Source organism: Pteronotus mesoamericanus, unplaced genomic scaffold (genome assembly GCF_021234165.1).
Source record: "Pteronotus mesoamericanus isolate MK-2021 breed Mesoamerican mustached bat unplaced genomic scaffold, CSHL_Meso_final contig_100, whole genome shotgun sequence".
Classification (NCBI taxonomy): domain Eukaryota; kingdom Metazoa; phylum Chordata; class Mammalia; order Chiroptera; family Mormoopidae; genus Pteronotus; species Pteronotus mesoamericanus.
Window position 1 is genome coordinate 2,566,885 of NW_026554999.1, and position 16,344 is coordinate 2,583,228.

General features: G+C 32.1%; 1 protein-coding gene across 2 annotated transcripts in view; it reads left to right on the top strand.

The window, feature by feature from the left end:
* MIPOL1 (mirror-image polydactyly 1) overlaps positions 1–16,344 on the top strand; it is a 291,999-nt gene that overhangs the window by 48,187 nt on the left and 227,468 nt on the right. For both annotated transcript variants that reach the window (XM_054589247.1, XM_054589175.1), the window contains exon 4: positions 15,389–15,602. In XM_054589247.1, the coding sequence (XP_054445222.1) occupies positions 15,389–15,602 (214 nt within the window). The remainder of the gene's footprint in view (positions 1–15,388; positions 15,603–16,344) is intronic.

Genomic DNA, 16,344 nt, shown 5'->3' on the forward strand with positions numbered 1-16,344 from the left:
AAAAAATAGGATTGTTACCAACACATTACACGTCTCTCTCTCTCTCTCTCTCTCTTTGATTCCCCTTTCCCAACAGGAAAACCTTTTTCACCATATATCAATTGTTACCTTTTTCATAAAGTTAAAGACCATTTTGGGAGATTTTGAGTATCCCTTTTTCTGATTTCTACATTTGTTTTTGATTTACATACTGTTATAAATTTTCTTGCAGTTTACGCCTACCATTAGCAACTTTTCTCTTGTTATGTGACTTTAGGTTACCTGTTATGAAGTTAGAATCCTGATAACTGAATTGTTTAAAAGTTATATCAAGTAAGGTAGTTAAAGGTTTTTAATATAAAATTAAATGTTTTAGTGAATGGACTTTGTGATACTTAATGTTGGTCTACTCTCTATATTCAAGTTTGTGATAAGGGTATTTATATGTGAAGCTGGGAACTAATTTATTGTAGCTGTTTTTATTCATTTATACAAATAAACAAGCAAACAGTCTTCTTTAAAGAACTCAAAGCAGTTTACTTAATTTATGTACAAAATTTAAAAAAGAGGAAGTAAGTAATGATGTCCCTGTTGTTTATGTTCCCTATTTGGAGGTCACATTGCTGTGAAAAGTCATGTGCAAATTACCAACAAACAGATCTTTAAGACAAAGGAATTATTTTTAATATATCTAGAGAGAGAGAGGCTATGGAGGAAATTCTTCTCGTAAATGTAGAATAAGCATAAAAGGTGCAAGGGAAGGGAGCTGCTGAAGCTCTAGGACTCTTAGGAAAAGGAAGGTTTTAGGGCTGAAGATATGGCTGCATAGTTTGCACCAAACAGACCACAGCAGATGTGACCAAACCATCATTAAGAAGATTTTCATTTTTATAAGCATGTTTTTGACATTGGAGATAGGAATAAGACAATTATATATTTTACAAAGGGCCTGTAATGAAACATTATAAAGATATAAAATTAAACAGGGAAATGTAGTGTCTTTTGAGTAGAGTGATAACTGATGTGTTTAAACCAGTGAAGTCTACATGGTCATTTCCTTGATATCAAGGGTCATGGGATTTATCATAAAGCACAATTGCTTCATAATGCTCTTATGCAAATGTTCAAGGTCTACTCTCATAGTTATTTAAGTTTTTTACTTATTTTTGAAAAATTGAGCTAAATTAAAAATGTACTAAACAAATTTGTTTTTGTGTCATCTACAAATATCATTATAAGAAGTGCAAAAGTGGTTAGTCTTTTCCTAGTTTTATTGTAAAAACATTGCTGAAATATTTGGAGTCAAAGAATCGATGAGGTATATAATGTTAACAGATATGATTTAATATTTTTCTTTGGTTTTGTCATTAAAGATAGTTTGGAAAATGTGAAGCTGAAATGGGTAGGTAGGATGGGTGAAGACATCTACAAAACATACCCAGGTTTCTTTAAGTAGTTAAAAAAGCAGACCAGACTGAATGAAATTTTGAGCTGATGGGAGCAATATGTCTGTGAATAAATGCGTGTTGCCAGGTGAGCATTAGTAACATCTTGCTTAAGAAGTAAATCATGTTTGGCCTTTTCGTGAAAATTTTGTTTTTCAAGATTATTTTTTCCTGCTCCTTAAGAAAAAAATGAAAAGTTATAATCAAAGTATCTATGTAAAGTCAGCTTTCAGTAAGAATGATTTGTTAATGTGATTGGTTGTTTAGCCCTTTTTAGCATTTACTCATTTACTTACCTGTATAAGAAAAAAGGCATGGGGGTCAAAAATCTCTTATGCATAATTAATTGAAATAGTACAAAAATTTTGTGCATATTTTTGATACTAAATTTTGGGGTCTTTTATTAAGTTAGCAGGAACATACTTGTTTTAACTATTCAACAATCCACTGAAAATAGCTCGCATATTACTTATGAATAAATGTGTATGCTATAAGTATACATACCTACACTAATATAGGTAAATATGAGGCCTGGATGCTAGTTAAATATAGAATATTATAAAACATATTTAAGTTTAGAACCTTTAGGGGTCAGTGTTCCCTAAGAAAGGTTAAAAAAGGTTATTATGCCTACCCAAATTAAATATTAAGTCTGCTCTATTTTAAATATTTCTTGCCAATTGAAGGTAAGAATTATACAGCTTGAACAAGTTTTAGATAAAACCTTTCAATGTTATGATTTCTTCAAAATTATTTTCAGGTTTTTTATTTTAGGAAATTATATTTAATATGTATTTTATGTACAGAGCAGCTATTTTCACTTAGGTATTATCTCAATTTAAATATAATCATTTTATTACTATTTTCTGTTAAGCTTAAAAAGTAAGCATGATTCTAAATCATGCTCATTTGTAATTTGAGATGAAAAACTGCTTCTAGAACTGCTTACATTAATTGAATCCTTCCATGCTGTATTTTATTGGAGGCTAGCAAATATCAGAAAAAAATCTTATCTTGCTGAATTTAGGTAAAAAGCAAATGGCCTCTTTATTTTAGAATTGAACTAGTGATTACATTTTGCAGCCATTATTCTTATGGTTTTTCTATGAAAATAAATAACTAAAACTAAAACCTAGCAGAAGGTAACTTGTTAAGTGACTTATTCGTTTCTTATTGAGTCAGAATACTGTTTATTTCTGCTTGACATTGGGAACCTGTGTGCTACCATCAATCTCTTCTATTATTGGTTCATTTATCTTTGTCTCTTCAAAGTATATGTTCTTTTACCTTCTGTCCATCTGTTGTTCTGTAATTGAATTATATCTAAAACTATTTTATGATTCACAAACATTTTATAAAAGAAGACATCTGTAGGAAAACATCTAGGATGCTTTTAAATACCGTCCAGGGTTTTTTATGATTATGGTTTTTACAGATCGGAAAAAAAAGACTGTTGGCCTAATCTTGCAGGACCTAAATAAATGGTGGTTGTGGTTGTCATTGTTAATTCATTTCCATTGTGAAAGTAGGTATACAAAAAAAGTTTTAAAGTATTGGGAAACATAAATAACAGTATTCAACATAGTTATTAGTTTTATAAGAAGTCTATTCTCTTCAAATGTAATACTTACACAGCATATCAGAAACTAGATTTTTTTCAAAGTAGCATAGCTCATATTTAGTGTATTTCTATTTCATACAATAGACTATAAAATCAATAATATTTATTTAGGGCAAAATCTAATTTTATTTGTATTGAAATCCCAACTGCAATAAAAATCTTCAGACCTTTTTCTTTGAGCAAGTGTGAATTTAAGGATGCACTTTTTAAATTTTCCGTATGCCACAGAGGAGTTAAAAAATAACTTTCCAGGGGTCTGATTAAATTTATCATTCATTTCCATAGTATCTAACTTGTTAGAGTGCTTGGTGGTTTCTTATATATGATCGTGTAAAATATTTGAGAGAGTGGTTTTAGGGCTACTAGCAGGTAGCCAGCAAGGACTGATGCATTTCAAGAGGAGATGCCAAGGCAACTCTTAAAAGAATGATTGAGATTATACTGTTTTATTTCTAAAAGTTCTCTTATTTTAAATAAGTTTATTAAAGTAAGTTGGATTCTGAGTATCTTTATTTTTAAGCTTGATACGAGTGATTCTAATACTATTGGCCTCTGTAGGAAAGGGGAATGAAAAAACAAAAAAAAAAAAACAGTGTTTACAGCGGCAACTTAGTTTTCTAACTGATTATAAACTTTGTAATGAACTGTATTTTGAGATTTATTATTTTGTACACAAGTCACATTTCTGAATATATGCCAAAAATTATATGTTTGGCAGTTTTTAAAATAGATTTTATTTGTAGAGCAGCTTTAGGTTCACAGCAAAATTAAGCAAAAAGTACAGCGTTCCTGTATGTAGGGTTATATGCCCTACTCCTTAACCCTGCACACGCACAGCCTCCCCGCTATGAACATCCCCACTGCAGCGGGGCATTTGCTATGTTTGATGAACCTACCATAAATTCTTAATAAGGGAAACGTTTGTGAGATGATAGGAATCTTTATTTCTTTTTACTAAATTTAGGGTGTTTTTAATTAGATCAGTCTGTACTGTTCATGTGGAATTCTTAATCTACCTTGGTGGCTTCATTTCATAAAAATAATAATTGCTAAGAATAAGCATGAAAAATGGCAGATTTATTTTTTAATAGAACCACTTCTCCCTTATTTCTATACTATCAATATGATCTTCTCTTTGTATAGCCTGTGACTATTTCTTTGATTTATGGAAATCCAACTTTACTTTCAATATGCAAGCTCTTTCAGATTTATTTGTGGCCATGAAAATATGAATATCTCTTTTGAAATAGAAAAGAATTACATGGATTTTTCAAAAGTTTTTGATTTGTTTTAAATTCTTTATCCTTACAATTCTGAGCTCTTTGATAAAAAGTCTTCATTCATTTCTGGCTATGGCTCTTTCATGCCAGAGCTGGAACACATATTTATAATACAAAAGTTAATGTAATATTGAATCTTCAAATTCCTAGAAATTAGAATTTCGATTTATTTGAGGTGATTGTTCTGCTCTCCATAGTGACTATATATGTCACTTTTACTATGATTACTATAAAGTCCTGAATGTACATTGGCATTTTGTTGATTTCACAGTTCTGAATTGATATACATATATATAGACTGAATTTGTCCATTTACACAGATGGTCCATGTTGACTGGCTATAGAGTAGGACTGATGTGACTACATTTACTGCATTTACTCATTATTTTTGTTTATAAATAAATTTGACAGTTGAATAAAATACTTTGGGGGAGTTACCAGATACTCCCAAGTGTGTATGTGGGCCTTTGTGTGTATATGTGTGCGTTTTAATGAGAACTTACCATGTAGGACAATATTTTAATGTTTTGGGGAAAAATTTGAGAGGTGTTTTTCCTTTGTTTTGTCTTTTGTGGTTGTTTTTTCTTGGGCTTTATAAAAAAGCAAACAAGACAATTCAGACTACAAAATTTGGAAATTGGTCACATAGATTTTCGTAGTTTAAATGATTGAATTAAAATATTCTAATCTGTAGCTTTTGGGTAAAATTGATAATCCTTTGGCAAATGGTAAAACTGTGCTGACAATGTATGGCAAAAAGTAATCATTTTAGAAAATTTTATTTTGACTTTCATTTTTATTTTTTGAGTGACTCTAGCCTTTACACATTGAAACTTTTTGATACCTTAAATTGAGGATACTAGTGGGTAAAAAATTAAAACTAGTAATCAGTTCATATTTATAAAATTATACTTGTAGAGATAGTGAATGTTTTTTCAAATGTAATATTTTTAATTAAAAATTAAATTCTCTTTCTTAATAGTTTCACTGGCTGTTCCTGAGGTAATTGATGTATTCTAAAGTAATGTTTATTGATTTTGAACATTTTTAGTATAGAAATATAATCAGAGTCAAGCACGAGATATCCTTATTTCCTTCTTCATTAATGTCCTATTTTTTTATATTCCCCCCCCCCCACCCATGGTGTTCAAGGCTTTCAGGTTAATATTGATTCCTAACAAATTGGGATAGGTAGGGTTTATTCAGCATTAGTTTGCTTGAACCAACACAGGTATTGGAGGAAATATGACAGAAAAGACAGAATAAATACGTAGTCCTTAGGGATTCAGGCTTTTGTATAAATCCTAACATTTGAGTGTGGAATATGGAATATCTGTGTTCTTTCCACAGGTTAATGTAAAGAACTCATAGTTCAAATGTATTTTTAATTTAAATAGATTAATGATTTTTGAATCTTTATCAAAAAAACAAATGTTGCAAAATTTGGAGTCGCTGAAGCCCTTTACTCTGTTGCTTTCAAGAGCTGAAAGTTAAAAAACTAAGATTCAGTTCAGCAAATCTGATTGTTTCCTTTCAGAAACCTTCCTTGCCTGTATTTTATAAGCAACTGTATAGAGTTTAAGTAGGGACAAGGCTGCATTAGTCCAGGTAAGAAGAGCAAAGACAAAACAAAAATTTTCATTAAAAAAAGCAGTCCTTGCTCTCCTGAGAATGCAGTAGAGACTAGAATCAGGGATTTTCTCTGCATTTTTAATAGGCCATTTGTTCTCTAAGATGCTCCATATTGGGCCTTTATTACCTTTCTTTTTTTAAAGTCTCTGCCCCTCTGCCCAGTCATTTGAAATAAACACTTTATTTTAAAGAAAACAAATGTGCTTTTTCTCCCTCAGGCCTTTTTTTTTTTTTTTTGGTCTCAGGATTTTAATGCTTTTTTTAAAAGTTAAAAATACTAACTCTGACAAGGAGCTGATGATGCTATAGTGTAAGTGACTAGTATGACATTGGTAGAGTAGGCACGGTTGATTAATGAAATGGGAGTCTCTACTTTTTCTTTTATGCTTTTTTTCCCTGAAAAAGAAGTGGTGAATTCAAATAAAGCACACATCATTTGCATAGAAAGTTATGTAATGATGCCATATAAAGTATAATGATTTCCTAAAACCTTGTATTTAAAGTAACCTGAATTACAATGAGAGATAAACAGAATATTTACCCATCCCTTATGAGCTGCTGCTGATATGTAAATTTATTCTTCTACTTTGCACAAATATACTTTCGAGCTATTGCTTAAACACTTTGAGGTCCTTAGTCAAACAGTTTTAATGATGCCTCCAATATTGTAAAAGTGTGACATTTGATGAATGTCTCATATAGTTTTGATATCTGGGTGCATGTCAACAAAAAAAATTGAACATTGGTTTGTCATGCAACACCTAGATAATTTATAATTTTACTGTTTATATCCATCTTGACATTTTTTATCTGCCAAAGGCAGGTTTCATTTGGAATCTTAATCTGAGATTTATTTGGTGGATCTGGAAATCATAGCTAGGGTTCCCACAGGAAATGGTCCATCTACCAACAGATTAAATGGCAGTCCTGCAGTTGTTAGGGGAGCTCCGCATTTAACACACATGCATACTCATTCAGGCAGCACTGTGGAGAAAAATTAAAGTAGTAACCCAGGTTTAGGAACAATGTAGCTAAAAAGTCCCATATTTGCTGAATGACAAAGGGTTATATAGCAGCATTTCATTTTATTATTCGTGCTTGAATTTCTTGTTTGCTCTGCTGAGTCTGCTGACGAATACTAATAAATGCCTGCAACAATCCAGACGAGAGATGCCTGGCAACAAAGCTATGCGGTGGACCTCCCTGATCTTCTCCAGTTCACAACCTGACCTTTTGAAAAATTGGCTGGGCTAAGCTGCAGAATTTGGGTGTAATGGTTATTGTTAACTCCAGCTTTAGGATTTATTAATTTGTGTGATCAAGACTTACCTATACTTCAAAGTTTCAAAAGACCAAACACAATCATTCATCCATTAGAAGTAACACTGTGTTTCAGTGATTTCCACTTAGTATCTGACTAGTGATTCTTCTATTTTGTTTTCCAAATCTAAAAATGCTCTTAAGTAAAATGAAAGGCAGATATAAAGAAAATTTGTTTTTTTCTCTTTATACTTGTTATTGGAAAAGTCTTCTGTAAATGACTGATGAAATTATTGAATAGATGTACAATTGGTATGTGTTCATACTTAAAACATATATAATTATGAAACCTATTTTACTTGAAGTTGTAGAAATTTAAGATTTACCTAGTTCATTTATATTTTTAATTGCTTTGTGCAAATTATTCTTATAGTAAGAAAAATTGAGAAAGTCTGAAAAGGTTAGGAATATATAATAAGTAGCCAGATAGTTCATATCTCTAGGGGACAAAAAGAATAAAGATTACTCTGTTAGTTAATCAGATTTTAGGATAGTTTTCTCTATCATTTCAGGCTAAATAATATTTGTAATGGTTTAAATAGGTAAAAAAGTTTTACAAAGCTGTATTTTATGTGATATGTTAATAAGTTAATTAGGTAGTCTAAGCTTTAGGAGATTACAGTATTATACTGTGTTCATGGCCTTCTATAAGGAAGAATGTTAAAGTTTAAAAGCTGAAACATTATGATAGAACTTAGTTTTTACACAGAAATCTAACCTCTTTTACCATGGAATGAATGAATATTAATGTGTTCATAACTATTTGAGATTTATTGAAACAAACAGAAACTTTTTAAAATTTGGTGCAATGACACCACTTTAAGTAGCCTTTTTATAATAAAACAAGTAACAAAATTTCAGTGATTTGCATGACTAACCAGTGGAGCATTTGTAACATATACTAAGTCATTGAATTGTCTTAATCAATGATGAAATGACTTCATTACCACTTCATTTTGACATGTTTATCTTTATATACAACCATGTATAAGAATGTAAAGGATGTACTTCATTTTGCATATCTTGCCCTCATGTCCAAGTGATTTTGTGATATTGACAGGTTTCGTGGTTTTCCAGCTTTGTAAACCTCTATGAAACCGTATTTCAGTATCTTACAGCTACATCCAGCTGTGCTTTCCAACATGGCAGCCAATGGCTACCTGTAGCCTTGAGCACTTGAAATGTGGGCAGTGAATATGTAGACCAATGAAAAAGAACTTTTTTCTTATTCTCATGGCTGTTGAAGCCAAAATAAATTTTTGAAACCCCTGAGAGAATATACAGAATATACAGTCTCTAGATAATAAATTTGCATTTTTTAAAAGATTGTATTTATTTATTCTCAGAGAGGGGAAGGGAGGGAGAAAGAAAGGGAGAGAAACAGCAAAGTGTGGTTGCCTCTCGTGTGCCCCCTACTGGGGACCTGGCCTGCAACCCAGGCATGTGCCTTAGACTGGGAATCAAACTGATGACCCTTTGGTTTGCAGGCCGGTGCTCAATCCACTGAGCCACATTAGCCAGGGATAAGTTTGCATTTTTTAAGTCAAGAATCTAAAAGTTGCCTAATTTCCTATGTCTCCTAAATTAGAACCTGTGAATAATAAGCAACTGTGATCTATTAGCTATGATCCTTATTATATCTAATATAATGTGCCGGTATACTGAGTGCTCAAATTATGTCATAGAAACATGCTATTTACATTTCTTATTTTCCTGCTATGGGATTGAATTTACAGAATTAAACTATTAATTTTGTATCAATGGGATTGCATTTTCTTTCAGCATCTTCTGCTAATATCAGGATTTCTAAACTTTGAAGTCCTATTATTTCTGTAATTTATTCACTTTATAATCTGATACAAATGTTATTGACCCATTACTAATTAATTACGAGTTTGAACCTGATTAAGTATATTCTATTTATTATGTTTTTGTCACATTGAATGAAGTAACATTCTCCATGTCCATGTCTTCTGATATTTTAGTAAGAATTTTTCTTGTTATATCTTATTAATTATTCTTACTATATTTTAATAAGTATTTTGCTTTTAGCAAAACAAGTTTTCACAGATAATAATAACTAACATTTATTGAGTGTGAATTCTGTGCTAACACTTTTCTAAGAGATTATATGATTTAAATGATTTGTTCTGTATAACCTTTTGAAGTGGTTGATATTATCATATACTTTTTATTGATAGAGAAGTTGATGAGAGGTTAAGTAATTTGCTAAAAGTCATCCAGCTACGTGGTAGAACCAGAATTAAAACCCTGAAATCTGTCTTCAAAGACCATGCACTGTGGTTCCGCCTGCAAGATCTAAATACGCCAGTGTTCTAGTTGGAGTGTCTAAACTTCTCTCTTGTACGCACTGTATTAGGTAGGATCGCTGTGATATGGCAGAAGTTTCTGATATCTCTTTCTTTTGTTTGGGGAGAAAAACCTGTATATGCATATATGTAAAGCAAAACCTCCCTCCCACACAGAAAGGAAACAAGTAGGACTATTTAGAAGAGGAAATAAGCAGTATCTGTACACACATACATATTTAAGGAATTGGTAGAAGTTATTAGGAGCCACTATATTGTTGTTGTGATTATGTTGAAATTAATATTCATTTAAAAAAATCTTTTAACCATTGAGAAAAAGACACCTTTTATTTAAAATGTAGGCTTACTATAGTAATCCCATTATCACATCAAATTTACACTTATTTAATAGTAAAAATATTTTATATAATTTTAATGTTCTTACATAATATGATGATAGACAATATACAAAAGAAAGAAGCAGTAAACATGAGGGTTTTTATATTTGTGAAATCAGATGCTACATCTAAGTAATAACCTTTCAAAAAAAAGTTTAAGGAAGTGGTCACCAATTGTGTTAGCAAGTGTCAGAGAGCACACTAACAAACTGCCTCCTTTATCGTTCATTTTAGATACAAATTTCACTGAGTAGCACCTGCATCTGATGGAGCAAGAGATCTATTTATTTAAATGTACTCGCCTATAATACTTCCATTCCCCTTTCTCTTTTTTTGTATCAGTGAGCTCTCTGGTAGCTGGGACTTTGCTATTCTGAGTAACCCCGGTAGATCCCTAGAGACAATTCTAGCTCAACCACTCTGAAGAAACAGCTCTGTAAACAGCATTGACCCCCCCGCCAGGGGACCATCAAATCCGTTTACACAGATACCAGTTGTCACAAACTATTTACAAAGCCAGACAGAATAGAAATTCCCAGCCTCTAAGAATCCCTATTTGATTCTAGCCACCTCCTCACTTCTGTATAGTAGTTGTGAAATAACAGTTACTTTTGGTGATGAGTCATGATTTCTTGGGTAGCATCAATTCAACTGAGTATATTATATGTTGACTAATGTATAATTGTCTGGAGACCTGAACTCGAAGGAGATCCTAAAGCTTCTGTTCTTAAAATCTGAAAAAATATAGTACTGCTATGAAAAAATATAGTACTGCTAATTTTCTAGACCAAGAAATTGAGAATTTAATAACAAGGCTATAAGATAGTTTGCAATACTGATACCTCCAGAAGTAAAGAGAGAATTTGTTAGATCATGAAAATGATCCATTAGAAACAGCATGAAAGTCACTAGAGAGATACACAATCTTCAAAGTATGTGTAGCAGTCCACCGAAGCACATGTGTTAAGTATTGATTCCAAAAAAATATCTTCACTAAATCCACCCATTTTGCCCAAGTGAATAAACTGTCTCTAGCAGTAGCTGTAGGCGTCATTGAGGAATACCTAGTAGTAATCTTCTGTAACATCATTTTCAAATGGTCACAGGATAAGTTTACGTGGCAGTGGTAGCATTGAAAGTAATAGCAAAAATTGGAGAATATATTTGGTTTGAAGTGGTCAAATTCTTATGTCCAAATAATGCATTGTGTCCATAGAAAAGCAAATAAATACAGGAACTGATAGTCATCATAAAAAATTTCCTGTTATTTAAGGAAAGAAAGACCTCATAGACTTATGAATTATGAGGAAGAGATTGCTAATTTATTTTCTAAATATGTGGATAAATGAATTTAAATAGTAATAATATTAATGATGAAACAACAAACACTGCCATTGATTAGAAGCAAATTAGTAAAGAAGGTTATAGAGTTTCTATTTTAAAACATGCGAGACAGGAATCAATAGAATAGTTTTAGTTTTAAGCTTTCATCTGCCTAGGGATAAGAGTTTTAATCAAAAGTGAATGTGTTCTTTTAAACATTTATCTAATTGAGTAGTGTGCAAAACAGACCCATAACTTTTTGTTGCATTTTTTGTATATGTTTATATTTCTCTATGTAATTCTTTTTTAAGTGATGGGTGGTACAAACAGCTCAACTAAAGTTTTTAATAGCTTCATTGCAATATCACTTGATAATTACCTTTCTCCTGGGTTGGAGGGTTCAGGAAAAATAATTGAAGACTGAATTAGAATCACCAAGTGCTTTTTTCTTCTCTTGGTTGGAGAAGGTACTAACTCAGATTGAATTTAAGATGGACTTAGAATAGGTAAAGAAAATTTGTTAAGATGCGATGGAATAGAGTAGTATCTTAAAATCTGACTTGAAAAGTCAAAGTGCATCATGCTTGCAACTTTCAGATGTTTCAGAAAAATTTTATGTAGGTAGGCAGGTAAATAGGTAGATACTGAGAGAATGAGGAATGAAGCAAGTGTAGTAAAATGTTAACATTGGGAGACTCTGAGTGAAAGGTATGTAGGAATTCTTTGTACTATTTTTGCAACTTTTTGTAAGGCTGAAATTATTTCAGAATAAAAAAGGAGAAAAGAAATGACTATTACCTACAATCATTTCCTCTCACCTCTCTCATCTCTCGTCTTTAGCACGTTTATGCAGTCCATGAAGCTTTTGCATTTGGCTCTCATTTCTCATCTATCCTTGCCATTTTTCTGATGACGTTAGTGTCTTCAAAGTTGACACTTTAATTACCCTGAATCCTTGATTTTCTTCTCTACACGTACCTTCATTATCAATCTATTTATCAATTCATTCCCAGATGAACCACATCTTGGACTTTGTTTTCACATAGTGCTCATTTTAGATATTTTCACTTCCCAATTATAACATCTTGTCACTTTAATATAAAATATTTTTCATAAAGCTATTCTTTTTCCTCTATGCCTATTCTTTCTGTTCTTTTCTTATCCTTACAGTCTGTCAACTTTTTTTTTACTTCTCTTACCTCAGTTCCTTTGGCAGTTCATTCTTTGCACCTCCTACTTTTCCTACTTGTTCTTTTCTTTCTTTTTTTCTTTCTTTTTTCTTTTGTAACAATGTCTCTGTGAAATCTTCTTAGAGTTTACAGATGAGCATCCATATATGTAGCCTTCGTATTTGGTCTCTATAGCCCCAGAGGAATCCTTCCTTATCACCTTGTATTCAAATCATTAGATTGGTTTACCTTGCTCAATGTTTGTAGAATCCTTCGGGGGAAGGGTCTGTTCCTTACTGTGTCTGTTTTTATAGTTCTTATATCAGGACATATCACACTGTACATTTTCCATGAATTACTAAGTTAATGAATAAGTTAAGTAGAAGGGTCAAACTTTCTATAAAAATGGTTGGATTCTGGTGTAGAATAATGCTATACAGTGGAGTAGAAGAATATAGAGAGCATTCAGAGAATTTAAGCAATATTTGCTAAAATAGTTGGTCAAAAAAAAGGCAGACAAAAGAAAATTTTATAAATCAGCCTGTTTACTCTAAAGTAAAATTAATGTCTTGGTAGAAGAGTGTGGATAGTCTGATTTGCAGAGCAAGCTCCAAATGTCTGGTGATCAGTTATAGTTAGGAATCTAAATACAGAGCAAGATTAGAAGCATCCAAAATTAACCAGAACCAAGTCACACAGTACAGGGTACTTAAAAAATATTAAACCCTTAGAATTGAAATCAAGAAGTATGTAGGTACTTGTTGAGTTCATTAGGGTGATAATTACTACAGTGCAGGAGGGATCAGCAAGGAGTCATCTTATTGGGAAGCTCCCACCTCTGCTCTGAGTTTGGAGGTGAAAAGGCAGTGATTTATCAATAAATCAACAAATCACAAAATTTGACATTAAGTAAAATGAAGTAAAAGAAAGTTGTAAGTGTAGTAAGCAAATAGCAAGTATAGATATCAGCAGTTGGGTAAACTAAACACTGTAAGGTTAAGAATAAAAAAATAAAAGGAGAAAGATGCTTAACTTTTAAGACCCAGAAATACAGTAAAAATATGGGATAATTTGTAGATAACGACAATTTTGGTCTCAAAAACAGGTCAAAGATTCAAGCCTTAAGATTCCACAGCAGTTGGCCTGGTGTTGGCTTGAGCAACGGGAGGCTATTTATAGCTGGCCCATTATTTTATTTTTTGATGAATGTTTATACCTCAAAAACTAGAGAACAGTATAGGCTCTAATAGTTACTTTCTGATATGTCTCTGGAGACAATTTTTGTTATTTGATATTCCTTTCAGTAATTACTTATAATTTTATTGAGTTACTTAGAAGTTCTATGGGAGTATTGGAAAGCATAGTTTGTTCATGATATAGTGGTATTCTTTAGAGTCCATTTGTAAAATATTCTCATTCAGATTTGGAGGGTTGAATGCAACCAATACCAATCTATTCTAGGAAAGTAGTATGATGAACATTTAAAGTCAACCAAGTAAGCATTTTGAAATATCAAGAAGCAAAACATAATTTCTAGAAACCTAAAATTGTTTAATTTTATATGAAAATAGAATATAATATTGAAATTTTATGGACATTTTACAATGTGTAATTATGATAGGACATTCTCCCAGTTTGTTCCCTCAAATAAAGTTAAATCAAGAGTAATTTACTAAAAACGGTTCCTGATCTAGCTTTAGCCACCAATATGATAGTGACCAGGACTTGAAGCTTATAACTGGCTATACCTAATTTCAGCATATGTACGAGCAAAAAATTTCTTCTTAGAGAAAGGATACATTGTGAGAGATACCTTATTTGTAAGTGCCTCATTTTGTTTTTATTTTAAAAACTACTCCCTCTGCCTCAAAAGGATTTTAAGTTTGACAGATTGGAGATAGCATCGTCAATAAACAGATGAGATTGACCTGCTTTTTCCAGTCCTAGTTTTTAAAGTTTCTGCTGGAAATAGTTACAGTGAAGATTTGTGCCTGTTGACCTGATTTAGTGGTGAAAAAGTTTGTTTTGTGCCCTTGTTTGTGTGTCATTTTCTTCCAAAAAATCAGATATATGCTATTCTTTTGAAATAGCTATTATCTACTAGTTATAGCTTAAGATAATTTTTATGAGATAGCCAGACATTGCAAACACAGATTCTCTAATGTATAATACATATCTGGTAAAATAGGAGTTAAAAATAATTCTTATATTCATTTTATAATATTACAATGATGATTACAAAAGTAATAGCTAACATTTATTATTAATGTGCCAGACATGAGGCCAAGTATCAGTATTTTGCATGTATCAACTCAGTTAATCCTCACAACAAGTGTGGTAAGTGTTGTTATGTTGCCATTTTAAAAACAAGAACTGAGGTGTAAATGGGTTATGTTACTTGCTCAAAGTTACACACTTGGAAAAGCTGGAATTCTGATCCAGACAGTCTGGTATCAGAGTTCCATGTACAATATCACTTTACTATAATCATTAATTTATTGCAACCTAGTTTCCAATTTTTTTTGGAGGGGGGGAGTAATCTGAAAGTAATACCTTTAAATCAATGTTTTTTAAGCTGCTTGCATGCTGGAGTCATCTGACCACTCCCAGATATTTTAACTAATATAAGATGTGATCTGGGCTGTAGGATTTCTAGAAACTCCTCAAATTATTTCATCCTGCAGCCAAGGTTTAAACCACAGTCCTAAATGCTCTGACACAGTGGGAATGGAAATAATTAATGGCAGAACCACACTGTACAAGCTTATGTAATTACAATAGGAATAAGACTAGTAAGAACGTGTTTAAAGCTATGAGAGCACGTATTTCCACCAAAAATATTCATTTGAATGATTCAGTATGTAGCTATATTTTATTTATCATGTGTTTTTGTTTTGTCTTGTTTTAAATAGCCCATAGTTATATTGAACAAGAGACTACAGGGAGAGATAAAAGTGCACTGCCAGATGAGCAACTGACTGAGAGTTCTAAGGGCAGCATGCATCAGAAGTCCAGTGAATTAGTTAATGAAGCTGCACATGAGGACACAGATCTGCCAGAGCAGAAATCAAGGAATTTTCCTAATCCAGGTGATGAGACATCTTACTGCACTACAGAAACATCCACGTGAGTACCAGCAGTCTTAGATTTAGAGTGTAAGAACTGGAAGGGCGCCTTTTGCCTTTCTCCCTTTTTTTATCCTTTCCTTCTTTACTGCTGTAAGCTAAGTTTGACACATCATTAACATATTAGAATTTGGGGAATCTACCAGAGTTTTTTACTATTTTCAGTTACATTGATACAGTGTGTCTAGATCAGTGATTTTCAACCTTTTCATCTCATGGCACACACAAACTAATTATTAAAATTCTGCGACACGCCAAAAATACACTTTTTGCCAATCTGACAAAAAAAATGGGTATAATTTTGATTCATTCACATCAGACGGCTGTTGTGTTGCTGTTGTCATTTCTTTATTTGACAGTCTAAGAGAAAGATGTCAGTGCCCCTGACTAAGTAGCCAGGTACTGCATGTTTTAAAAATTCTTGTGGTGCACCAGTTGAAAATCACTGGTCTGGATTGCAAAGTGAAAAAGCACAAGATGAGTTTGAATAAAGTCCATGAGGTTTTATGCTTTAAATATTATTTCCTGTGAGCTTTCATTATGGATCTGGAAATAAAGTCCATTGGATTTATGTTAATGGGTTTTTTTTAATATATATATATTAATGGGGTTTTTTTGTTCTGGTAGCTCCAGAACAAAATGAATGCAAAGATGTGGTTTTGGTTAGCATTATTTTTCATTTAAATGAATTTGAATGCTTTTAGAAGGGCCTTGTACACTTTCATTTGCCTTCTTTATGGCAT